The sequence below is a fragment of the Convolutriloba macropyga genome, chromosome 4 (assembly GCF_964194025.1).
Source record: "Convolutriloba macropyga chromosome 4, txConMacr16.3, whole genome shotgun sequence".
Taxonomy (NCBI): domain Eukaryota; kingdom Metazoa; phylum Xenacoelomorpha; order Acoela; family Convolutidae; genus Convolutriloba; species Convolutriloba macropyga.
Genome location: NC_134471.1, coordinates 47,759,264 through 47,783,916, shown reverse-complemented (window position 1 = coordinate 47,783,916; position 24,653 = coordinate 47,759,264). Strand labels below are relative to the sequence as shown.

Sequence of the window (24,653 nt, the reverse complement as noted above, 5' to 3'; positions counted from 1 at the left end):
TTTGGAATAAAAGCTAGCTTAGCTTTTCATAAATTTTTGAGGTTTTTTGGCAATCTTTTAATGATGGAACAAACTCTATGCTAACTGTCGTTTTTGGCGACCTGACGAATGCAGATAAAGATACGTATAATATCATTTGAAACTGACGGCTGATAAATGGCTCTCAAACGTCCTTTTTATGCATTTTTTCTTACTAAGGATTTTTTGTCTGATAGTTTTTTTCGTCTTACCGTTCGATTTTTTGTCCTGAAAAACGCGATAAACAGGTAAAGCCCGGCGGAGGGCTTTGAGTCGCTGCGGAGTTCTGTTAGAGCCTTGCACATTGCTAGTCTCAAATTAAGGATGAACAAGGGGGTGATGGGAGGGGGTGTCAAGCTCTAAAGAACTACGAGTTTGACACCCCTCCCCCTTACCGTCTTCCACCTCATTCTACCCGGAACCCGCACGCTCAACCCCCCCCCCCATTAAGCTTAAGCTAGCGTCCCTACTCTGCGTTCAGTCACTGACGAAGCTAACCGCTTGCCAAGCATTTGAGAGGAAGTCGACCGACGTCAGTCCGTTATGTTAAAATTTAATATGGAAACATACGGAACCATACAAAGGTTTTTAATTTCTGACTAAAGATTGTTTTTCCTCTTTCGCAATTTTTTTTACAGAATCGTGTTTTAAGTGTAATAGCAGATGCATCACTACAACTAATTGTATGATTAAACAAGTTTTTGAAAAATCAGGAGTCACGCAGCTGCTCCTAGATGAATGAAATTTATGGTTGTGTCCAAATATTTTTTAAAAACTGCTATTTGCCTTATGGTCAATTTAATATGAATCTTCTGATTACTATTGTTTCTGATTACTTGTTAATCGAAGTTCGCAACTAACTGTACGCCACAAAAGACTGGAAATTCTTGTTGTTAAGTACTAATAAAGTTGAAGCTTTTCGCTGTTAGCCACTGTTCAAATATAAAGCAGTAATTTTCCGCTTTAATCCCCGCAGTGATGCTATTTTTAATTAGCAGTTCAAATAAAAGTTACTTGCTATTTTTGATGTGATTTAATTGCTTGTACTTACCTGTCGTCAATTAGCTATAGAAGTTGACCGAATTTCAGTTACGCATAATAAGTATAAAGGAGGAGTTAACGCGGTGTTAACTTGGAAAAAAGTGTTCTTGGAAATAAGTAATGTAAGTAAGCATAGTTGTAAGAATTAAAACAGCGTAGTAACTTGCGTGCTTTGTAGGGTTTAAGTGATAATATTGTTTAACAATTGGCATTTCAAACAAAGGCTCTTACCCTCAAAGCGGTTGGGGAGGGGCTTTAGGGAAACAAACAATGAAAATTTACCCTGAAATAAATTCAATTCCTACACTGCTACTCGAGTTGAATTGTGTGAAGTAAATTACAGTTCTTTCATGCTAGCGACATGAAAGAAATATTGCGCAACAATTTTGGGAATCCTTCTTCAGACCAAGTATTACTAGTTATATCTTAGTTTTTCAATATATACCTGCAGAACTCAATATTATTTTTCATTGGCTCCTGTGTTAAAGAATGTAACATATATTAGTGTGCTTTTTGACCTGTGAGAAAATGGAAGAGAAATAAGTTGTTCCATAATAATCTTTTAGTCGCAAATTGTGGACAGTTTCTTACCCCAGGACAGAAAATCTGTTCACTAAATTGACGCATTTGTTCACAAGTTGGTAGTGTGTATTTTGTAAATGTGAAAAAGATAGAACAAAGATTTCTGGGTAGTTGTATTTTGGTTCACCATTTTGAAGCACGTAAGGAAATAGTGCAGATAACCAGGGACAAAATGGGAAGATGTCTATGGAGCTTTTTATGTTGCAATAACTTTCACTGCTTAAGTTATCAATAATCAAACAAGAATAACAAAAAATTTATGAGTATCATTTTTCTGTATCGGTCTGATATTTAGTGTAATCGTAATAAAGGAGAAGTCTTTGTACTTTTCGTCTTCTGTCGAATGTCGCCAAAGATGGCATCTTTCAGTTCCCTTGGAGTTCAAAAAGGCATCAGAACCTTGGTCTAATAAGAGTTTTGTCTCCTTTTTCTTGTCGATTTCCTTTTTTGTACGAAGGATGGACACGGCAAGTGAAGAGATCTTTTGCTTAATTATTTAATTGTTAATGGAAACGCATTCTTCTTTTAACTGCTAGACAGGGCTGCGCTAGGCTAGTTGGCCTTTTTGTTCAGAATATTCTTTTTTTAGGGCATCTGAGACTAAAATGCGTATAATTTAAAAGCTCTCCGCATCTAGAATTCAACTACAAATATTGAATTTTGAGAATTCCTCCTTTAGAAAAAAATTTTATGATGCAGGAATTTCTCTAATTTTGGGCCACTTGGCTATTTCATGATTTTGCTGCTTTATTAAAATGTTTTGTTGTTTTTTCAGACTCTTGAGAGTCAAAATTTTAAAAAGTATATTTGAATTTATGTCTCTAGCTTATTGCAGGTGTTTATTTGACGGCAAAGTCTTCGGGTCAAAAATCTTAACCAATTCTGAGTTCAAATTTAAACTTTTTATATATTCTGTTTCATGGAAATAACATAGTCCATAGGCACAATCATTCGAAGACTGAGGAATGTATCTTAAAAATCTTTTAAATCAGCTACAATGAGCTATTGTGAATTTATTTTCTCAGCTGGTTGATTTTTTGCTTAACAACTGATTTATTTTTTCTTTTGAAAACTTCTTTGGAAGATTTTAATAGTTTCCATAACAACACAGAGGAACTACCTCATTAGTAGCCGCCGCAGCGTCTAAACGGCTATTATCAACGGCGCTCTCCTTTTCAAGACTCGAAAAGGAGTAATTGTGAGGAATAATCTATTTTTTCTACATCGCCTTCTTCTATTTTTAGGGGATGTGTTTTAGAAGAAGTCAAATGCTGCACGTGAAAAGAAGTGTTTAGGTCAACTTTAAGATGCATTTTTGAGCTATTTTTGCGGTTTTGCCTTGGAGTGTTTTTGGTTTAACTTATTTGTTTAAGTGGTTTAGGTTGTCTTTTCATTTGATAGAATTTTAGAGTTCTGTTTGTTAAAGAAAATTGGATAATTATTGCCAAAATTTTGGCCCATTTTTGTTTATTTTTCGTGTGTTTGTCTAGTTTTTTCTGAATTTAAGCGTTTCGCAATAGCTTTTTTTGTTCACTATTTAATCTAGAGCTATTATATAGGTAATAATATGTGGGCATTTCAAGGTTATACGTGGCCCTTTTTGTTGAAATAAATTGTAAATCTGTAATATTTCTTGGACATTTCGTTGTTTACGTGATTGTTGACTAGCTTTTTTTGGACTAGCAATGGATTGTTCATTTATCGAACAGCAGGGAGGTAGCTTTTTAAATTTTTAGTAACATTTTTTTTCATTTTTCCTTTCCCTTTCCTCGGTTTTCTCCGTATATGCCGCCGTGTCTGTTGATTTTTTTAGCAGATTGTAGTCATTTATTGAATGATGAGTATCTGTATTGGAAGCAGTTTTGCCAATAGTTGTTTCGGAGTCGCAATTTGGGAAGAAATTTTTTATCAGATCTTTTTCCAGATATCAACTTTGGCTTCACTCATAGCATCCGTGGCAATGTTTTTCTCGAGCTTTACCTTAAAAAGGCAAAGTTACCAGTCTTTAATCTACTAGTTAGTATCATTTTTTCGTAATCTTATTATTTTTGGATGTCTTTTGATTCTTCTGAAATTTCAAACCTTTTTAATTTTTTGAAACTTCCAGAGGCCAAATAATTGTTTTCTTTCCACATTTTACTGAGACAAAAAAATCAGTACGAATGCAGTTGCTCATGCGATAGCCTACCCAATGAACTGATTGGGTGCCATGTTGCGGTCAAGTGGTCAAATATGAATGTTGGAATATTCTGTTGCACGCACAGAGTTTTGTCAGCATTCTTGCTTCTTTCAATGACAAAAAAAGTAATAAGGATATTATTTGGTGATTACCTTTCCCTAAGTGTCTGTGTTGCAGCGGATTTTTGAAGCCGTTCATTTCAACCAATAGTTTGAAATGTAGATGAATCTTCAGTTTAAATAAATTGTATTAATAGGTTTAAATTGACGTTATAGAAAGGTAACATAGATAGTTTTGGGCATTTGTCAGGGGAAAAGTGGACAGAATTTTAAGAAAAGAGGTTTGTTCATTTACAACTAGGCGTACTTCTTGCGCAGTACTGTTAGTCTAAGGACTATTGTTAAAACGACTGATATCACATTGATTCAGTTAAGTTTGAATGTCGCTGTTAATGGAATTGTTAAGATTTTATGGAAAATGTTGAAACTGTCATGAAGTTGGATGTTATTTTTAAAATAAGAGCAACAACTGCTTTGTCCTTGATAACAATAAAAGGTGTGCAAATAAAAGTTAAGAAAATGTAAACGACCATGCACAAGAGCTGTATCTTATTGTAACTATATATATCTTATTATATAACTAAATCATACAAACTTGATGTAATTTGTGCACCACCGCAAATCAGTTCCATAAATCCTAGAAAGCTATACAAAGCTCAAAATGATAAGAGTTTTTGTTCAAATAATTCGGCAAAGTAGTTCAATCCCGATCAAACAATCGCTCAAAGGGGAGCTGGCATCTAATTCCCAGTTGAATAAATTGGAATTCAAAGCCAACGATTGTTTAAACCAGCCAAAGGCGTATTCTTTGCTGGAACTAAAATTATTTTTAGAATTGTCAGCCCTTATGCAATTTTCTTCGCTGATAATTTGCGTTGACCATAAATAAAGCATCCAATATTCAATGCTGACTTTTTGGTTTAAAATCAGGTGATTTTTAGGCAGTTCAGCATTTTCGTAGATATTCTGTGGGTCTAAGTGATATCAGTTAGTGAATTGGCACTTCTACTTTAGTTTGCAAAAATGATTGATTACAAAATTAGTTCCGGTAAAATTTTTAGTGCCTCGATTTTGCGATGCCATGGACATTGTCCTTCTGATCTCAGCCCATTAAGGTACCAGGACAATGTTTCCAGGTATTTATTGAGGCACTGAACTGTAATGCTTCCTTTTTTAAATGTCGACCGGGTGATTTTTTGTCAATTTTCCAAAAAAAAAATTATAATTTTTATTACAGGCTTGAAAGTCATATTGGAATTTCGGTGCATGCACAGACGCGTGTGAACTTTTCTGTCGAATTTATTATTGTTGCCCAATGAAATGAACTTACTATGTGTTGAAGTTCTCAGGTTTCATGTGCCTTAACTCCAGTCTTTTGTTTCAGATACCATTCTTCAGATCACTGATTGCATACACTGTGAAAAAGTAAGTCCTTATTAGGAACTGTTGCAACTTTTACCTTGTTAGTCTATGTATGATTTAAAGTTGATCTACAATTGATATTTTCATACATGGCTAGTGGTTCCTGTGATCAGCAGAGCATTATCAATGCAAAAACATTCACCAAGTTGGACACAAATGATTTTTTTGTTGTTAGAAAGAAATATATATGTATAAAAAAACAATTGGTCAAGGAGCACTGATGGGGGAAGAACAGCGTGCCAGGGGGGAGGGGGTTGGTTATTCATCAATATATTTGATAGAAGAGCCAGTGAGAGTGATTTCTCTGTTGATCCGACATGAACTGATAAAAAATAACAATGATCGGGCGAAAATCAAGATTATAGAAATTATTGTACTGCTGCATAAGAAAATCTGTGGGCCAAGACTTATTACAAAGGAAAATTTCTATCGCAATTTAGTCTTATAGCTAGCTTATTATAGTCTACTATTTTTTACAAAGCTGCTATGCGTAGGCAACACAGTTAGTTTTTTCTCGTAGTTTTTTTTCTCGTTAGTTTTTTTATTTGTGGCACAATGTGACACAAATAAAAACCATTGCGCATTCATTATGACGTCATCCACTGACTTGGATTGGTGGTGAAAACAATGGGATGATAAGGAGTGAAAAGATTTCGATATGGAAATACCAATTGAAATTTTTGATCAGACATGCAATCAGGCGTCTTTGACATTGACGCAATGGCTATAGAGACAATGATTTTGACACAAATAAAAACCAAATAATTTTTCTGAAATTAATTGGTACAATCGTACAGCGATGAGTTGAACAAATGAAACAACTAACAAAGTAGTTTAGGTTTTAAAATCTAACTCAAGAGAACAAAAACGTATATTTCTGTTCAGTGGTCTCGCAATTCTAAGAAAGTAAAAGTAGTCAGCAGTTTTTGTATATATAATACAAGTTTAATGCTATAAAAGCATCTCTCTTAGCACAATATGTGAACAAAGTGCATTCGTGATCAGAGGAATCAAAACAACAACACGATTTAATTACTGAACGTTGATGCTATAATAGAACATTAACAATTGCATGAGAACTATAGATAAGTTTCAGCTTTCAGCTTAAAAATTTTATATTTTCTGAACCTGCCCTTGGTTATGTATGAAAAATGTAAAGTTAAAAGAAATTGGGAAGTTTTTAGACAAATCTGAAATCCTCTTCTACGTTCTTAAAATTACAGATAAGCGTTGAGGACGAAGTAACAACTGTAAGCCCGTCGATATTTTTTCCCCAATTTTTCAGCCAATTTGTATTGCTGAATAACTTCTGTGCAAATTGAGACTTGAATGTGTTGGAAGGATGTAAAAAGTGAAAAGTGGAAAAGTGTGATTTGTAAGTGATGTTGGGGATTAAAAGACAGTTTTCTTCCGATTGCTTTTGATAATCTTCCTTTCTTTTCAACCAGCCAACCTCCCTATTCCGTACTAACCCTAGCCCCTTCCCCCCACTTGGCCCCCAATTTATCCTCGCTTTTCTCTTTGTCTTTCAAGGAATATCCCAAATAGCAAGACCAAACAGACAGAGAGATGGAAAAATAGCGTCAAGTTACTGTGCTGACTGCTCAGCTGAATTTTTTAAAACAAAGTTGTGACAAGTTTTGTGATGTACATGTAAAATAACATGTAATGCCTGCTTAAAGTGGTCAAAGATTTCGTTATTTAAAGTATCTATCTGAAGGCTTATCATGTCCCTATGTATAATGAAAGTTGCATTTGAAATTTCTAGATGGCGAAATAAACTGATATCTTGTCAGTTATTGAATTATTCCCACAGTACGCCGCGCAACATTTATGGCTTATGATTTTTATAGCTGCGAAGTATATTGCGGTGCTCTTGGCTTTTTTTTTACAATCCAAGGAGTGGATTGTATTGGGGCTCCGTCTTTTTTTTCACACATTTTTTCGTGACTTTATGAAAACGGGATAAACAGGTAAAGCTCAGCAGGCATAAAGTTTCATTAGGGACCGTTATCTGGTTTTAGTAGTCTTTATTTCACCTAGAGTCCAGCAACTGCTGGGAAGGCCTATATTTAAGGTGATAAGATCAGTTGTTGCTGTTCTTGAGCCGTGAATGAATCACTTTTTCCTAGATTATATCAATTTTCTTGAATTTTTTCATTTGGTTATTTTAAGTTCGGGCATAGTTTATATGGCTCTTACGCTCTACGAAATATCTTTTTATGCTAATGTATATAGGAAAGTTCTAAATATTTATGCTAATGTATTTTTTTCTGGGAACGCCATAATTCAAGGTTAAAAGTTCATTTTTACAAGTTTTTGAGCCCAAAGCAGTTTCACGTTTTTTTTGTCGTTTTTCGAGTTTTTGTTTGACCAGTCTTAAAGTGACCTTTGTAAAAGTTGATAAAGCTCTTTTGCAAGAAAGAATTACCTTTTATGACCTCGGGAGAATTTTGTGAACTAAAGGTTGGGTACTGCAAACATAAACACGCAAAATTATACTAAGTGTCATTTCTTGAGTTTTTCTACTGCCAGGGGACCAGGAACCTCCTCTAGGGTTTGATAATAGGTTACTGTTTACTTTTTAGTGGAATTAGAATAGTTCTCAGGAACATTGTATCAAAAATTTTAGCAATGTTTTGATATAACCTCACATTTGAAGTTCTTTTTGAAAATTTTTGTCAGTTTGAGTTTTCCAGATCCAGGGTCCAAGGCCTTCTCTAAGGTTGTGTAATAAGTTAATGCATAGTTTTTAGTGGCATGGGTTTTAACAATTGAATGTCTAGAATTTTTTTTGTAAAACTTTCTGTTTTTCAAATTTTTTTTCGTTTTTGAGTTTTTCCAGCCGCAGGGGCCAGGGAACCTCCTCGAGTTTCATATTAGGCTACTGCATAATTTTAAGTGTCAACGGAATAGTTTTAAAAGCACATCTTAATATCACGAATTTTAGCAATTTTTTGATAAAAATGGTCATTTTTCAGATTTTAATTTTTTTTTGTCAGTTTTTCCTGCTCCAGTGGCGAGGAATAGGGACAATGGTTTGGTTTTCAACATTTTGAATTCACGAACTTTTGCAATTTTTGTTCTAAAAATTGAAACTTTTTCCACATTCTCTGAAAGTTATTATGATTCTCCGAGTTTATTGATCTTTAGTGGACAGTGACACTTTGAGTGACATTTTGAGCTTGAAATTGGTTACTGCATATTTTCTGAAGACGATGAAATGGACGAAAATATTTACAATTGTTTTCAAATTTTCCAATTTTTTTCATTTTGTGAGTTTATAGATCTTTAAGGGCCAATGAAACTTGCGGATGAGTTTCTGTACAGATTCGTGAGACGAAAGATGGCGTCGTACATGATATCACCAAATTCAGAAAATTTCAATAAATTTTGCTATTTTTCAAGTCTTTGTCATGTTTCTCTAGTTTTTGTATCTTTTGTGGGCAATAAAGCCCGGTCGAGGCGCGTGTGTTAATGAGTATATTTAAGTGAATCAAATTTGGCCTTCAGGGTAAAAGTATAAAGAGTTTTAGCAATGATTTTCATATTTAAGTTTCTCAGCTTTTGAGCTCGTTTTTCTTTTCATCGTTCAATTGATCTGCGGTTCAGGTACAGTAGTTAAAAATTGTTCATTAAATTCCTTGGATTGTTTGTTCGTTTTACATTTTTTCTCACAGCAAAGTTGAAAAAGTCAAATTTTCTTAGTGACTTCTTTTTCTCACTAACTAATTTTGCGTGCGCGAAGTCACTTACCACTCTCTCTAGCAATAGTTTTTAAGTCATTTGCGTGATTAGGTTGTGATTATACGTGACTTACTCAGTAAAATGATTTTTGCACTTTTAAACTTTTAAATTTAATTTGAATTAAGGTCAAAGGAACTCATATGTGTAACAGAGGTCCTTGATAAAAAAGGCTTCTGCGGAAATAATTTTAATAAGCTTTTTAAATTTATCGCTGAATGTTTAACATACCCTTTTGAGTTGTGTCATTTTTGTTTTCAACGTAAATGTGTATCCGTTTTTGTCTCTTTTATACGGCACACAAGTCTTTCTTGCAGTTGTTCTGGCAATCGTGATTTTTATAACTGTCAAGGAAAGTTTATGATAAACAGACAGATCTGCCAAATTTGAACTTTTCACTTTTGTATTTGCATCATGTGGTGTTTCTGAGACCCTTAAGCTGAGCTGGATTGGGGAAGCTGGACTAGGCTAATATTGGCCTTCTCTTGGTTTTTACTAGTCAAGGAGTTTGAATTGTACCGAAGCGCTGTCTTTTTACCTCTCGAAGAGGAGTAGTGGAGAAGTCCTTTTCTATCATTTTCATTGGAATCAATTTGGAAGCAGGAAATGAAACATGTAAAAAATTTAAAATTTTGGAGTCTGGTTTCTGAACAAAATTGAAGAGGAGCGAAAAGAGCGGTTCTTGTTCATACCACTGCTTTGGGGAGAGCGAGAAATTGAGGTGTGAAAAAATTACTAAGTGAGCGATCTTTTTTCAAATGCGGCTTTTTAAATAGTTTTTTTGTTTTGAGGTTTGGTTGATATTTTTAAGTTTTTTGTTTGTTTTTGAGGAGGTTTGAAGGTTTTGTGGTAGTTAATGTCTTTTAAGCTAATTTGGAAGCTAAGCCTATTAATTAAGGAGTGTTTAGATACCAAGTGATTACTATTTGGTTGCTGTAAAACGTTTTATGATGAGAAACATGAGAAAAAAATTGAAATTTAAACTATTTTTCTTATTTTATTTTCAGTTCGTCCTTTTTACGATCTTAGACGAGTTTCTTAGTCTAGTATGACCTCCCGATTGTTTTCCGAGCATGTTTACTCTAATTTGCTTGAGGTAATTTATCCTTGACTTTGTGTGCTCTTTTAATATTCAGAGATTTGTTATTTCTAGTTTTTAAATTCAGTTTTTTTTGAAAGCTTCTTTCTTGAATTGACTTCAAATATTATATATATATATATATATATATATATATATATATATATATTAGTGGTTTTAGTATGTACCAATTACTCGATGGAGTAGTGTTTTTGTAGAGATGGCTCTTCGAGTCGTTTTCGGAATTCTGCCGGCTTGGTCTTCCGGATTGTTCACACATTTTCACGATATTTGAAGACAAATTGAAGTGATGATTTTTGTCATCTCGAAACAGGATGTGGAGCGATAAAATGAGTGGTTTTGCGGTGTAAATTTTCTGATTCTAATTTAAAAGCAGAGTTAGAAAACCCTGTTTGAACGACTTTTCGCTTTCTCGATAGTCGTTTTTTTCACCTGCGCCAATTTGACTTTGATTTTCACTTGATTTTTAATTGCTCTTGAACGTAGTTCATAGCAATTATTGTAAACGTGTGTGTCTTTTTTTATGCAAAATTTTCGCTTGACAATTTTGACTTTTCGAGTGACTTTTGCGCCCTTGACTTTTTGCATTTCGCGTGATCTAAAATTCCCTCTCAATCACAATTTCAAGCAGCTGAACTCAATTGGCGGCAATTTAATACTAAAAGTCAAATGGAAAGTGCGCCGAAACTGGTGTCATTTTTTACTTTAAATCTTAATAGTGGTATATGTTAACCTCTAATGTGGTTATTTGAAGCCCACTATAGAACTTCTTAGTCCCATTTAGGCTCCCTCCCCCGACTGAAGCAGGCTGCAATTGATTAGAGCTCGCACTAGTCGTTCAAGAGCAATTCTTCCGACGTTTAGTCGGTTATGTTTAATGATCGCATTTTTAAAAAGTTTTCCCAATCCATTCAATGTCTATTCGTGGTCTATTTTTGTTTAGTCATTGGAAATTCTTTTGAATTGTTTCCGGACTTGTCCTGCTGTTTTTATTATTTTGTCTTAAAAATTTTTGTTACCACCATATGACGTCACAATCACTTCAAATCTGTTTTTTGTTCATTCGATCATCCAAGTTCAACTGAAATGCGTGCGTGACGTCATTTTTAACTCTTAGTGGAGAGAGTTTTTGCTCATTCCCGTGATTAAGTTTTCAGTCACATGTGACCTACGTCACTTTCAAAAATGACTTCAACCTGAAATTGACTTTTCTCTACTTTATTTCAAACAGTTAAGGTCAAGTCAGTGCGTGCCACTAATTGAAGGTTATTTTGAGAGCAGCTAATAGAAGCAGTGTTAAGTTGAATAGATTCTTTATCAAAAGATTCTTAAACAGATTCTTACATCTCAGCATTTATGAAAAGAGAACTTTCTTTTTGTCTGTTTCTTTTACTATTTTTGAGACCGCAGATCTGGCTATTTTCAGGCAATCTGCCAGCTATATTTTACAATTCATGGCGTGCTTGAACCTACATTGATTTTTAAAATTAAGAATGAATTGAGGCATTAGTCTACCTCTATTTATACCGATTTTCTGGGTCATTTTTTGTCGCAACCCTACGTAATGGGAGAGCTGTATGATGAACAGCGCAAATTTAGCTGATAGATAAATTTATTGCACAAATTTAAGTAGTTGTCCAGATTTTGTTCACTTGTTGCCGCATTTTCACGCACTTTTAGTTTTCTCGTGCTAAAGTTTTGTTGGAAATGTTTATACCACCTTACTTTACGTGTAACTGTCAACCAATAGTGAAGGTATTGATGGTGTCGTCGTTATATTAGATGGTATTGGTGCTCCTTTTTGTAAAATCTGTTCCCACATTTGATGTTTTGAAGGTCAATTGATTTCAAATTTACGTGGTGACGAAAATTATGCCGAAGCAGTAAAAAACGAAAAAGCGAGTAATTTAAAGCATGATTTCGTGACGTTTTTCAGACAACTTTTAAAACAAAGTAAGATTGTTTTTGACAGCTTTGCATGTTTTGCAATTTGAGATCGGCTTTCATTGTTTTTTTCAAGTCTTTCTATTCAACGTTCTCACAAATACATAAACGAAGAGTTTATGGTACCGTTATATTTCGAATTCTACGGCAGCAATAAATTTCAGTTATAAGGTATTATAAGATATATAGATGCTCAAACAAAGTATTGCATTTCAGCAATTAATGATGGAAGAGAATTGTTTCGGTCTGTTTTTATCATCCTTTTGGGACTGCAGATCTACAAAGCTATCTCAACTATTTTCGTACAATCTACCGGCTATGTTTTTTTAAACCAATATTTAGATCAGGAATTTGTTTTTAATATTTTGCTCTTCTAAAGTTTGAAGGAGTTATTGTAAAAATGTGTTTCTTTTATGCAAAATTTGACCGTTTTTGCTCTTTTATTCTAGACCATTCTTTGCTCTAAAGTGACTTTTCTTCTTTGAATTCTGAATTTTTGAGAGATTACAATTGCTCTTATTCCGAAATACACTCATTTCTCATTCGCCAATTGTTGATAGTAGAAAGGTGACTGTAAGCGATCAAGTGTTAAAGGATGTATAGATTTGGGGAGGTGTTAGAGGGAGGTCGGTGGTCGGTCCCCTCTCGGGTCGCTTTTCTTTGCACCCGTTAATAATTTCTAAGCTTTATCCCCTCTAAATGAAATTTCCCTGCCTCTGCCTGTCATTTGAGAGTATTTCATCCGACGTTAGGCGGTCTGTTTGAAATTTACAAATTGAAGGCTTCCTGAGATTCCGTCTTCAAGGACAAATCACATTTTCGGCTGGAGAAGTTACCCAAATTGTTTGAAACTGCTGCGCAGCAGTTGGAGTGTATTTTTAATAGCCGCCGTCTGCCTCTCAACGGCTATTATTTAGGCGCTCTCCTTTTTAAATTTGCGTTACCTTTTGATCAGGTTTTTCGTTTTACGTGAGGCACGATTTTTGCGTTTAACTTCCTACACTCACTGTTTCAACTGAACGGATTTTAAATTCTTTCACGCATTCAATATTCAATGTGGTGAATACTGTCAAAGGCAAAGGATCAAAAACAAGAGAGAGACGGAATAAACCGATAAAGCCCGGTCATTAAGTCATTGAGAATTAGGTCATCAAAGTTCATTAGAGTGTTTGTTAGCTGACATTGGTATTAAGCATATTAGCTTTCAGTTTAGAAGCTGAATTAAGTGTAATTTTAGAATCTAACTGAAACTGCACGCCAAATTAGAACACTTTTTGACACTGAAAAAAAACAGGAAAAATTCGTTGTTTTTTTTTCTGTTCAATCCCGATGTGCATCAAGAGCGTCAACGGCGGCTATTTTCTGGCAATCTGCTGCTATGTTCTTAATTTTTGCGACATCCAAATGTTTTTGCATTCGAATTTAACGAGGCACTGGAATTCATTTTGCGGCAGTGTGCCAGTAAAACCTTAATTAATGTTTTACTTGAAGCTAAATCAAATGAGTCAATGCGCTATCTTTGTTCCGACCCCACTTGTGGGGGGGGGGGGGGGGTATACTCAAATGGGTGTTTTTGTTCAGCCAATTTTTGCCGATCAGTATATTCATCGCAGAGAAATCTGAGTGGTACCATTAAAAAGCTCATCCAGCGTAATTAAAAAGCGTCGAAATTGAAAAGATTTGATTTTTTTGCAAAGAAGTAACGAGGGGCTGCAGTTCTAGAGCAATAGAAACCCACAAATTAAAATGGCCCAATTGATTCTGACTGCAATGACCATTGTCTGCTCGCATCAATTGTCTAAAATTTATCATCAATATTTGTTTGATCCGTTTTCTTACCTAGTAACGTCCTATGTAAAATACATGATTTACTGCTAGGGTCATAAACGAAACACAGGGAACATGATTGATCATGTTCGCACCTGCTTGAATGCTTGTGAAAACAAAATTTTGTTCAGGGGGTTATTCAAACAAATCCAAATTGTGTTTCAGAAATTTGCAAATCGAAGGCTTCCTAAAACGCCGTCTTCGGGAACAAATCACACATTTTCCGCTGGAGAAGTTCCCCGAGGGAAGTGAACCAGCGCCAGAGTTTGACCACACATTTGACTTGTCATGGCTTGAGTGAGTATAATACGTGCATTTCGTAAACATAGTTTGTTACCATGTTTGTAGCAATTGTATAAGCCCTGTCTGTCGGGCTTCGTTTTTATGCAATTTTTTTGAACGATTTTTTTCTCACCGTTTTTTGATTGATTGATTCTTGTCTGACCGTTTCGTCTGGCCAATTGACTTTCGTTTTTATCTCTAGAAACGAGATAAACTGGTGAAGCCCGAGGGCATTAAGTCACTGTGCCAGTGTCTTAGAACTTTACTTTGACTTCAATTAACTGTTTCGTCCATGATTTACACTCTGATGTAATATACCCCACTTAGTATCGGCAGCTCAAGGAATCTAGAATCTTATGAAACTTTTAGTATGCTAGAATTAAAAGTCCTGAAATTTAGTTTTTGATGCTTGACATTTTGTCTTACAGTTGTGCAGGTTACTTTGAACATTACATTTTTGTCTTTGCGATTTAAATTAAATAGTCGTGATATTTGTTTGTATTTTTTTTGAAGTAAATTTTTCAATTTTTAAATAGACAAAATACTTTTTAGAGATTTCATAGTCGAAATCAGTTCTAAGTTCAGTTGATTTTCAGAAAGTTCATTGCGATCAGGTTTGTACTCACGCAATTGAGTCTTTGTCTTTTGTTTGTCCATGAAACCACACAATCGGGTCTTCAACATTTCGTCCTCATCAACCCGCACAATTGGGTTCAAATGTTGAAAAGAATGAGGATTGTCCCCGTTCATTGGGTGACAAACGAGTTCTCGCACACCAATAACAGGGAAACTAAAATTTGGGTGATCCAAGACTATGAATTAACCATTGTGGAGCTCAGAGTTTTGTCGCATGAATGAGTCTCATAACAGAAGATTTCTAGCGGTCAGCATTGTGGCTGAACCTCTCATAAAGGTCTCTGAAACTCCTTGAGATAACCGATTGAAGGCAACTGATAAAACCGGTTGAAAGTTTCGGTTATCGGCAAGCAATGCTATGTTGGTGTATTGTGTATGATTGTTTAATTGCTCTTGAACGAAATTCATTGCAATTATTGTAAACGTGTGTGTCTTTTTAATGCAAAATTCTCGCTTGACAATTTTGACTTTTCGAGTGACTTTTACGCGCTTGACTTTATGCGTTTCGCGTGATCTAAAATTCTTTCTCAATCACATTTTCAAACAGCGGAGTGAGAAGTAGGTGTTTTTGAGAGAGAATTGTTTTCACGTGCGTCAATTTGACGTCTGTTTCCAGTGTTTTTTCTCTTGAGGTCTCCTAATATTATACATGTGTTCTAATTGCGCTTTCTTTTTATTGCTTGAATTCGTCAACGGGTGGTCAGTTAATGCTAGTTATCACTTCGACACAATTTGCCGTCATAAAATGTTGGTGAATTTTTCATTTTTAGTTATTTCTGATAGTATCCTTGGTGACAGATCTGATTGGCTGCTAATGAGCCATAAATGAGGATGATAACGTTTGTTTTCGAAATGATCAGTTGAATTTGTGAATCATTTTTGTAGTTATTTTGTCTCTTTTTTAAGACTTCTAAGGTTTTATGGTATTCTCTGGTTAAGGATTTTGGCAATCAGTTATTTGGTTTTCTTGCTTTGAGGCCACTGACTTTTTAAATTTATAAATTTATTTTTTTGTCAAATTGATATTTGCCATTTCTTTAGTTTTACCTCCTTTTGCTTTGTTTGTGATTAGTATGCACAGGGTGGTTGTGTTTTCGTTCTCCGTGTAAGGATGAGTAGAGTCAATTTTTTCATAATTTGACGCTAATTATAGTTGTTCTTAAAACACTAGATCTTGGAAACAAATCTTCGAATTGTTTTCAGTTTTTCGGTACGTTTTTGCACATATGTGCACAAACACGTACCAAAAATCTGAAAACAATTCGAAGATTTGTTTCCAAGATCTAGTGTTTTAAGAATAACTATAATTAACATCAAGTTATGAAAAAATTGACTCTACTCATCCTTAAACTCATGGGCTTTGTGGAATGTCTTAGATGTAATTGTATAACTTAAAACTCTGAGTTGTTAGATATTTAGTTAATTCAGTTCTTTGGATTGTATTTCAGGACTTGTCCTGCTATTTTTTTTGCTTCGTTGGACAAAAATTTGTTCCGCTTTATCTCATTTTTCTGCTTTTTCGACTTTTTGCATGAAACTTTTTTGGCTTCTCTAGGCTAGTTTCATTCTTCGATCATTCTGCTCGAAATGTTTTTAAACAGCAGTTGCTCACCAAAGCAAGCCGATATGAACAGAATCATTATCAAAAAACGAAGTCAAAAACGAAAAGAAACGTGATAAACCGTTAAAGCCCAATTTCAGATGCCAGCTACTTTGTTCTTATAAGTCTTAGTTCTTATAAGTCTTAGTAACCATCTCTAATGCTTATTAGTTTAGATACTAGCCTTTGTATCCTATCAATAAGATACAGGAGTATGGCTAACAGCGGAATGAAGATTTTACAATATCCAGCACTCTGCTTGAAAAAGATGTTTTTAGTGTTGCTGTCTATCTCTATTTGGGGAAGCTCATTTATAGTCCAAACTGTTGATTAGTGACTGTGCTGAAATACTGTATAAGTTTTTGTGTGTTTATCTCTTTTGTAAAATTTTAGAATAAGTGAGAATTATGTACGACTAGCGGTTAGGAGGATTGCGGGGACGAACATTAACAAGCCTCCTTGTTTCTTTTGATTTTAGCTTCTCTGCTGGAATTTTTGCATGACCAGTACTCTAGTTGTTGATGCTGCTGATTTTTTCCCGCATCCTATGACTAACATATAATAGGTTCTGCCTTTCGTCAGATGTAGAGTGTCTGTTAGGGAAAAAATAAAATGCAATACAGTTCAATTGATTCTTTCATTTTTCCTCTCAAAAATATTATTTGATTTCCAAGAATAATGTTTTGTCAATGAACTCGAATTCGTTTCATTTGCATAGCTCCAATTTGTATAACTTGTCTTCTAACTCGTGGTGAAGGTGTTCCAAAACCGTTACTTGCTTTGCGAGCTGCGAAATTGTTCTTTGAATTTCTTTTTATCAAATTGTGATGGCTGTTGCTCTCAGACGTTCGTTTTTTCACGCCACTGTTGCCCGATTTTCTCCGTGCGAAAGACATAGCTCGTGATAAGAATCCTGTTGATTGTGATTCGTTGAAATCCCACAATCGTGACATGATTTTGGCCAATCGGATGTCAAGTGATCGATAACAGATTATTAATACGAGTGAAACGAAGAAACCGACGTAAAACAGAAGAGCACCGAGTAATGAGGCTTTGATTGTGTCTAGAGTACTAACTTTGTTATAACCAATGGCTGGGTTCGAAGGAAAAGTTATGTCATTAGGGGAATTTTCTGGCATTTCGTAGCTTAAGCTTCACTTTTTCTGTTCTGAAACTTCATTTATCAGACAAATACTTTTAGTGAACATTCAACGATAAATGATTTATGGAATTAATTGAGGTAATTAAGCAAGTAAAACAACTTACAAGATCGCTCGAGAAAATTAAAATAACCAATATTGTATATAGGGAATGTTGAGCGATGAAAAAGCCTGAGGTAATACCTTGAAGAATTGTTAAGCGGATAGCTTGTCTATCTGAATTTTGATATGCAAATTTCAATCAAGCTTTAGGAAACTGTTTGTATTACTCCATTCGGAAATTGAAAAGTTGGTCTCATGCTGTTATATATTTATAACCACTGAGCACTAAAAAGCCAATTTTGATGATTTTTAACTCTGGTATAAATCCGAAAGGTGATGACTAAATGGTGGTAACTAAATCAGGGGCATATTTTGGGCTCAGGTTTCGGGAGAGAGACGGCAATTAATTTTATAACTGGGCTCTTCTATGTAACTTAATTTAAATTCTGTGGCTAGGTTCGAAAGGGCATTTTATTTTATAGCGAGGTAGAAAAACGAGCTTTAATAAAATTTGTCTGAGCTGAGTTGGATTTTTGCAGCCACGCCTGAATTGTTTAGAATTGTTTTGGTTTTATTTTTTGAGGGGAAGGGGTTGAGTTGAGTTCTGAAGAAATAGAGATGTGAATAAATTAATGTTGATGGTTTTTTGATGGTCTTTAAGGTAATTGAAAACAAAAGCGCTTTTTTTTAATCAAGAGCAGCTTAAAAGACTGAAAATGTGAACGCATATTTAGCATGCAGCTAATTTGGAGGTTGAATTACAAAAAAATAGATTCCACATTTTAAGTAGCTTCATATAGGATATGAAAAATATTGTACCAGGATGAAATTATTTTGGTAACTAAAATTATTAAAGTTGGAATTCGGAGGAATAATCTTTTTGCATTACAAGTGCTGCCGTTGTTATCAGGGTTGCTGAAATCAAAATTTAAAGTGCTTTTTGTGTTGGCTAAATTGGTGCGCCATAGTTGCTTGAATTATGAAATGAATCGGTTTAATTTCAAAATAGAGACCAGGATACGAAATTGTATTTGGAAATTGTCTATATTGCTTCCATATTGTGCAATGAATACCTATGATGGGATTGTGTAGCCATTTCTTAAAGCTACAAGAAAGGGATATTAATGCAGTTACAGTTACAGTCTAGTCTATTTGCAAGATTGAGTATTGTGAAATATTTTCCATGTGAAATACTACTTTTCTGTATAAAACCTGAATTACAAGTTATTTGAGTGTCAGCAGTATTGCTCTTTGATTAACGTTTTCATGTTAATCGAAGTAATCACCAACAAAGAACAAATCAAATGGAATGAAACATGGATAGTAGTGAGGGGGGTTTGTTGGACAACCAAACTTATACGCTGATTAGTATTCAAAACAAATTTAAAAACTTTTATGTTCTTCAAGTGAGAATTGAAGGATTCGCCCACATGCAAAATTGCGAGAACCCCCTCATCTCGTAGTTAAAAACCGTTTTATGTTTTTCTAGGATTGGCTGTATAAATGGAAAGAGCAAGCGGTCAGATATGCGTATGTAACTGATTGGAGGTTGAGAGCTATTGTTTCTAAAAAAAGGTAACTTCTAATTGAATGTTGTTGGCTGTGAGTTATCGAAATGCGTAAAATAAGACAATTGAAGCGGTACTTTTAAGAGTTCTTTGAGATCTATTATAGGTCTCAAATAATGTGTCTCAATTATGTCTCCTGGTTTCGGGCACCGTGACATTCTCTCAAATATGGGAATTGTTTTCTAGCATTTCTTTAATGGAGAGAAAGTTTCTCATAGTAGTTTTGTCAAGCTTAATTTTTGATAAATAGTTGTATCATACCTAAGTCTATTGTACCTTCCTATATCGGAAGAAGCTACATGGAAAATCGGCCTTTTTCAGAGCTCAAAGAGTTGTCAGCGATGCCTCAGGATTTCTGGCACAAGACACTCTTTTCTTTCTAGTTGTGACAGTAAGATCACAAATGATTAATTGAACTCAGGCACCGTAAAATTGACTTCAAAAATAAGTACTTGGTCCGTTCTTTGAAGATGCAGCAGCTATGTAGCTTAATTTTCATTTTGTTTTTCTGTAAATTTATGCTACAATTTTATATACTTTTTAATAGCCCTCATTTTCTCAGCCGGCTAATTTTTACAATTCAAAGAATTTGAATTGTATTGGGGCGCTGTCATTTTTTTAATCAATTTTATTGGAGTGATTTTTGAAGCGGGAAATGAAACGCGTGAAAAAATTTAGTGATTTTGGTGCTGAACAAAAGTGAAGAGCGGAGCGAAAAGAGAGTGGTTTTTGTTCATACCGCTGTTTTTGAGAGAGCGAGAAATTGATGTGTGAAAAAATTTTCTTTAAGCGAGCAAAATTTTTTGTTCACGTCCGGCTTTTGAAAGCAGTTTTTTGCAACTTTTGATGGTTATGAGGTTTGATTATCATATTGTATTAGTTTTAGGCTTGTTGTGATAGTAATTGAAGGTTTCAAGTAGTTAATTTGAGTTAAATGCTAATTTCGAGGTTTTGCTGATTGATCAGTTTTGCTGATTGATCAGTTTTGCTGATTTTTAGACGAAATTTAATTTTTTGCCTGTTTTTTTTTGTTTTACTGCTTTAAGTGGGATTTGAATAAAGCTTGTTACTTAAGGAATTTTCCGATACCAATTGATCAAAGTTTTGTTGGTATAAAATCTTTTTTTTCTACGGAAAAATGACAGAAAAATTGAGAAAATTTAAACCATTTTTCTATTTTTTTGCAGTTTTTCTTTTTTTAAAATCTTAGACAAGTTTTTTTTAGCCTATTATGACTTGCCCATTGGTTTGCGAGATTTTCATTGCTCTAAATGCAAAGGAACATTGTTCTTCCTTGTTCTATTAAAAAAACTCATTAAATTTGTTTTTTTGTTCAATTTGTTTTTGAATGCCGTTTCTATTCTTCCTTATTTTTTATGGCATTTATGGAGGTTTAGGCTTCACAATAGTTGTTCTAGTTGTTTAGTCATAATTATGGGCAATTTTATCCACCGAGTGGTTTCCGGAATTCTTCCGGCTATGTTTTTTAAAGATCTGTGTTGTTTTTCGAATGAGTGATAATTTTGTTTTCTAGAGACTTGCTGTAGTATTTCAATGACTATTATGACTGTTTTAAAAGTTAGTTGAAATTCGAAGTTCGCCGAATTTTTGACCTGCTCTCCTTTGCTTTGTCTCTTGCTTCTGTTCTACAAAGGTGCTGTTTGATATTTATGGTCCATTTTGTAAACTGTTTTTAATATGCTGTTTCTGTTTTTAGTGACTTAACACTAGTTTTCTGAAATTTGGGGAGTGAAATTTCGGTAGTTTCTATTTGTGTTTTTATGGTGCATTGACTATAAAAGGCTGTTATTTGTTGTGTTTGGTAAACGCTGATTTGACTTTTGATTTGAATACTGCTCTTCTGATGAAGTTGATAGCCAGATCCAGTGCTTGTCATGCTTTTTTAAAAAATTTTTTTTTCCACTTACCTCACCTTGGTCTACCTCACTCGCTCTTTGAACTAAGTGGAGTTTAGATTTCATTCTGCAAATATGTTCAAGGTCAAAAAGGCCAAATAAAAAATCACGATGAACAAGTAAAGCCCGGGCACTAAGACTCAGTGCATAATGTTATCAATTTTTTGTAGAGTATGCTGCTAACTGATATCAGTATTGAGCTGATTATCTTCACAGGTAGAGGTAGAATTCACCATGAGTATGGAATCTAATGAAACTCGAGATCAAATTGGAACTTTTTTAACCTATAACAAAAGTTAGGCTGTATATTTATCTGTTTCGGAAACTTTCAATGCCAACTTCGTCGAACAAAAAAGTGTTTCGCTTTACCTCATTTGCCGCTTTTTCAACATTTCGCGTGAAATATTTTCGACTTCTCTAGGCTACTTTCTCTCTTCTCTCATTCTGCTAAAAGGGATTTTGAACATCAGTTGCTCAGCAAAGCAATTTAAAATGAACAGAGTCAGTATAAAAAATTGAAGTCAGAAATAGAAACGGGATAAACCCATAAAGCCAAATTTTAGATGCACGCTATTTGAACGTCGTTCCTATAAGCCTTAGTTAACATCTCTAATGCTTATTGGTATTGATAATAGCCCCTGTAGACTCTCTCCAAGAAACAGAAATATGTTCAACTACGAAATGCCATCAAAATAAATCGGACTTAAAAAATGTATTTGTACAAAAATCTTTTTTTTTTCCAATATCTTCTATTCTTTCAATCCCAATCATGCTTATTGGAATCAATGGCGGCTATTTTCCCGCGAGCTGCCGGGTATGTTTGCATATTGTACCGTTTTTGATTTGTAATTGCTATATCCTTTAAAAAGCGCTTCAAGTCGTGTACTACTGCTACTAAAAGGTCCTCAAAAACGACATATTTTTTCTTCGAAAAGGGAATTAAAGGTATCATTTAGGGGCAAACATTTAGAAGCTTATTTTCATTTGACAGGTCGGATTCGTTGTCGTTTTGATGCAGCGATCACCAAAAATCTACTTCGACTTTTGAGATGAGGCATTGCTGTAACTCTTCTTGTACCTATTTTTTTTTGCTTTTTTGCCCATGACCGGCAACAGTTGCAAAACTGTGCTAAATCTTACAAAATGTGTGTTTTTAAAAGAATTTAAAATTTTATGCATCTTCTGGTTTTAGCTGATAGTGTTTCATTGAGCTACAAATAGCTACATTATCAACAAGTCTGAGCAGGGAGCTGAGAATTATACTTTTTTAAGAGCCGCGAAGCGATAGTGGCTATTGTTGGGGCCATCGTTGAATTTTTACAATTCAAAGAATTTGAATTGTTTTGGGGCGCTGTCTTTTTTTAAGATCTGTTCACACATTTTCATGATTATTGAAGTCAAATTGGAGTAGTGAATTTGGTCGCGCCCAAAGAGGAAAAAGCGAGTGGTTTTGCGGTGTGAAGGTTTTCACTCTAATTTTAAAATAGGTTGAGAAACCGGTGTTTGAACAAAAATTCGCTTTCTCGTTAGTGGTTTTTTTGTTCAGTTGCGGCAATTTCACTTTGATTTTTACTGTTTTTTCAATTTTTTGGATTGAATTTTTTTCGAAATGGTTTTCTCAATCCATTCTTAATTTATTCGAATCCTAGTTGTTTGTGGCCTAGGCATTTTGACTTTGATTTTCAGTTTTTTTAAATTTTTTTGATCTGATTTTTTTCGAAATCATTTTCTCAATTCACTCATGGTTCGTTCTAGGTCTAGTTTTTGTTTAGTCAATGACAGTTCTTTGAATTGTACTTCAGGACTTGTACTGCTATTTATTTTATTTTGTCACCATATGACGTCACAATCACTTCAAATCTGCCTTTTGTTCATTCGTTCGGACAATTTCAACTGAATTGCGAGTTTTTTTGTTCATTCGCGTAATTAAGTTTTTGTCACATGTGACTTACCTGACTCTCAAAAATGACTTCACTCGCAAATTGACTTTTCTTTACTCTCATGCAAAGAGATATAAGGTCAAGTGAGTGTATATCACTGTAATTGAAGTTTATTTAAGAGAACCTAATAGAAACAGCAATAAGTTATACAGATTCTTAGTCGAAACAGTACATCGCAGCCCTTAATGAAAAGAATAAATTTTTTTTGGTCTGTCTTTTTTACTTTCTTATTGAGACTGCAGATCTACGAAGATATCGCGGCTATTTTCTGGCAATCTGCCAGCTATGGTTAAGGTGGTTCTTAGAAGTTTGACCCCCTTCCCTCTACTCCTCAGTCACCATCCCCTCCGTCTCATTCCATCCCTAACCCCGCTTGCTGGACAACCTCTGACCCAGCTAGCTATTACTTCCTCACGCTGAAATTGACCGTTCTTTACTTTAATTCAAAGAGATAGGGTCAAGTGAGTGTGTGTCACTCTAATTGAAGGTTATTTGAGAGCAATTAATAGAAGCAGCAATAATTTATGCAGACTCTCAATCAAAATATAACATTTCAGCGTTTAATGAAAAAAAAAACAATTCGTCTTTCTTTTACTATCTTTTCAATGCTTTCGTAGAATCGGCTATCATTTAGGCAGAAATGGCGCCCATATTGTGTCTGCTAGGACTGTATAAGCTGATGCAACGATCATGCATGTCGAATATTTGTTACAAGATACTGAGGTATAGTTAAGTATACCTGTATTTGTAGCTGTATTTGTTTATAGGAAATTGGCGGACCAGGAGCCATGCGTGCACGACAGGGCGACATGTCTGCAGTTCTACAAGGCGTACAAGTTAGTTCAATAACTAATTTTTGATGACCTTTGGACAGACCTCTAGTGTAGCGTTTCAAACCATTGCATAATGTTTCTCCCGTGTTGTTTGTTTGTAGGAAATATTATTGTTAGTTTGTGCAAAAAGGTACGGACTTTTTCAGCGTTACTCTCGGATCACCACGAAAATTATGCCATCTTGCGAAAAATAAACGGATATACTAATTTTATAAGTCACTGATTTGTCGGTTATTTTCCGTCTATGTCCCTCGCCGCTCACCTTAATAGGCGAAGAAAGTTTCTCATATTACTTTAACACTGTTCAGTATTTAACGAGCAAGCTGCAGCTCTCAATTGGGGAAGCAAACGAACCGGAGGTTTGTGACCCACAGTTACAAATTGTGCCTTGACATGTAGGGCGATGATATGTAAGAAAGAAAATGCGCCTAGAGTTTTTTTCATTCCGTTGACTGGCGGGATTGAAGCAGAATGGATCCCGGAAAAGGTCTGATCTCAACAAAGAATGTAACGGGTAGGGGAAGAATGTTACTTCTAGTTACTGCATCAGTGTGGTTTTGACAGGTCGGGAGCTGTGACGCCATCCAAGGTTGCTGAGAAAGTGATTGAGAGAATAGCAGAACTGAAGTCCAACAAGCTCAATTTAAACATTGTCACACAGTACAACGCTGAAGATATTAGAAAGGTAGGCTGATTTGCCAAAAGTCAGTCAGTTGATGAGTCAGGAATGATTGGACAAAGATTTTCATCTTTGTTGAACA

At 34.8% G+C, this 24,653-nt stretch overlaps 2 protein-coding genes across 5 annotated transcripts in view; one reads left to right on the top strand and one right to left on the bottom strand.

Annotated features, from left to right (window-relative positions):
* Positions 1–2,739, bottom strand: part of LOC142337711 (uncharacterized) — a 46,771-nt gene extending 44,032 nt beyond the window's left edge. For all 3 annotated transcript variants that reach the window (XM_075387161.1, XM_075387163.1, XM_075387162.1), the window contains exon 1: positions 1,070–2,739. The gene's annotated coding sequence lies outside the window, so the exon portion shown is untranslated. The remainder of the gene's footprint in view (positions 1–1,069) is intronic.
* LOC142338462 (uncharacterized) overlaps positions 1–24,653 on the top strand; it is a 94,718-nt gene that overhangs the window by 46,596 nt on the left and 23,469 nt on the right. For both annotated transcript variants that reach the window (XM_075388230.1, XM_075388229.1), the window contains 4 exons: positions 5,264–5,304; positions 14,081–14,212; positions 23,827–23,895; positions 24,457–24,577. In XM_075388230.1, the coding sequence (XP_075244345.1) occupies positions 5,264–5,304; positions 14,081–14,212; positions 23,827–23,895; positions 24,457–24,577 (363 nt within the window). The remainder of the gene's footprint in view (positions 1–5,263; positions 5,305–14,080; positions 14,213–23,826; positions 23,896–24,456; positions 24,578–24,653) is intronic.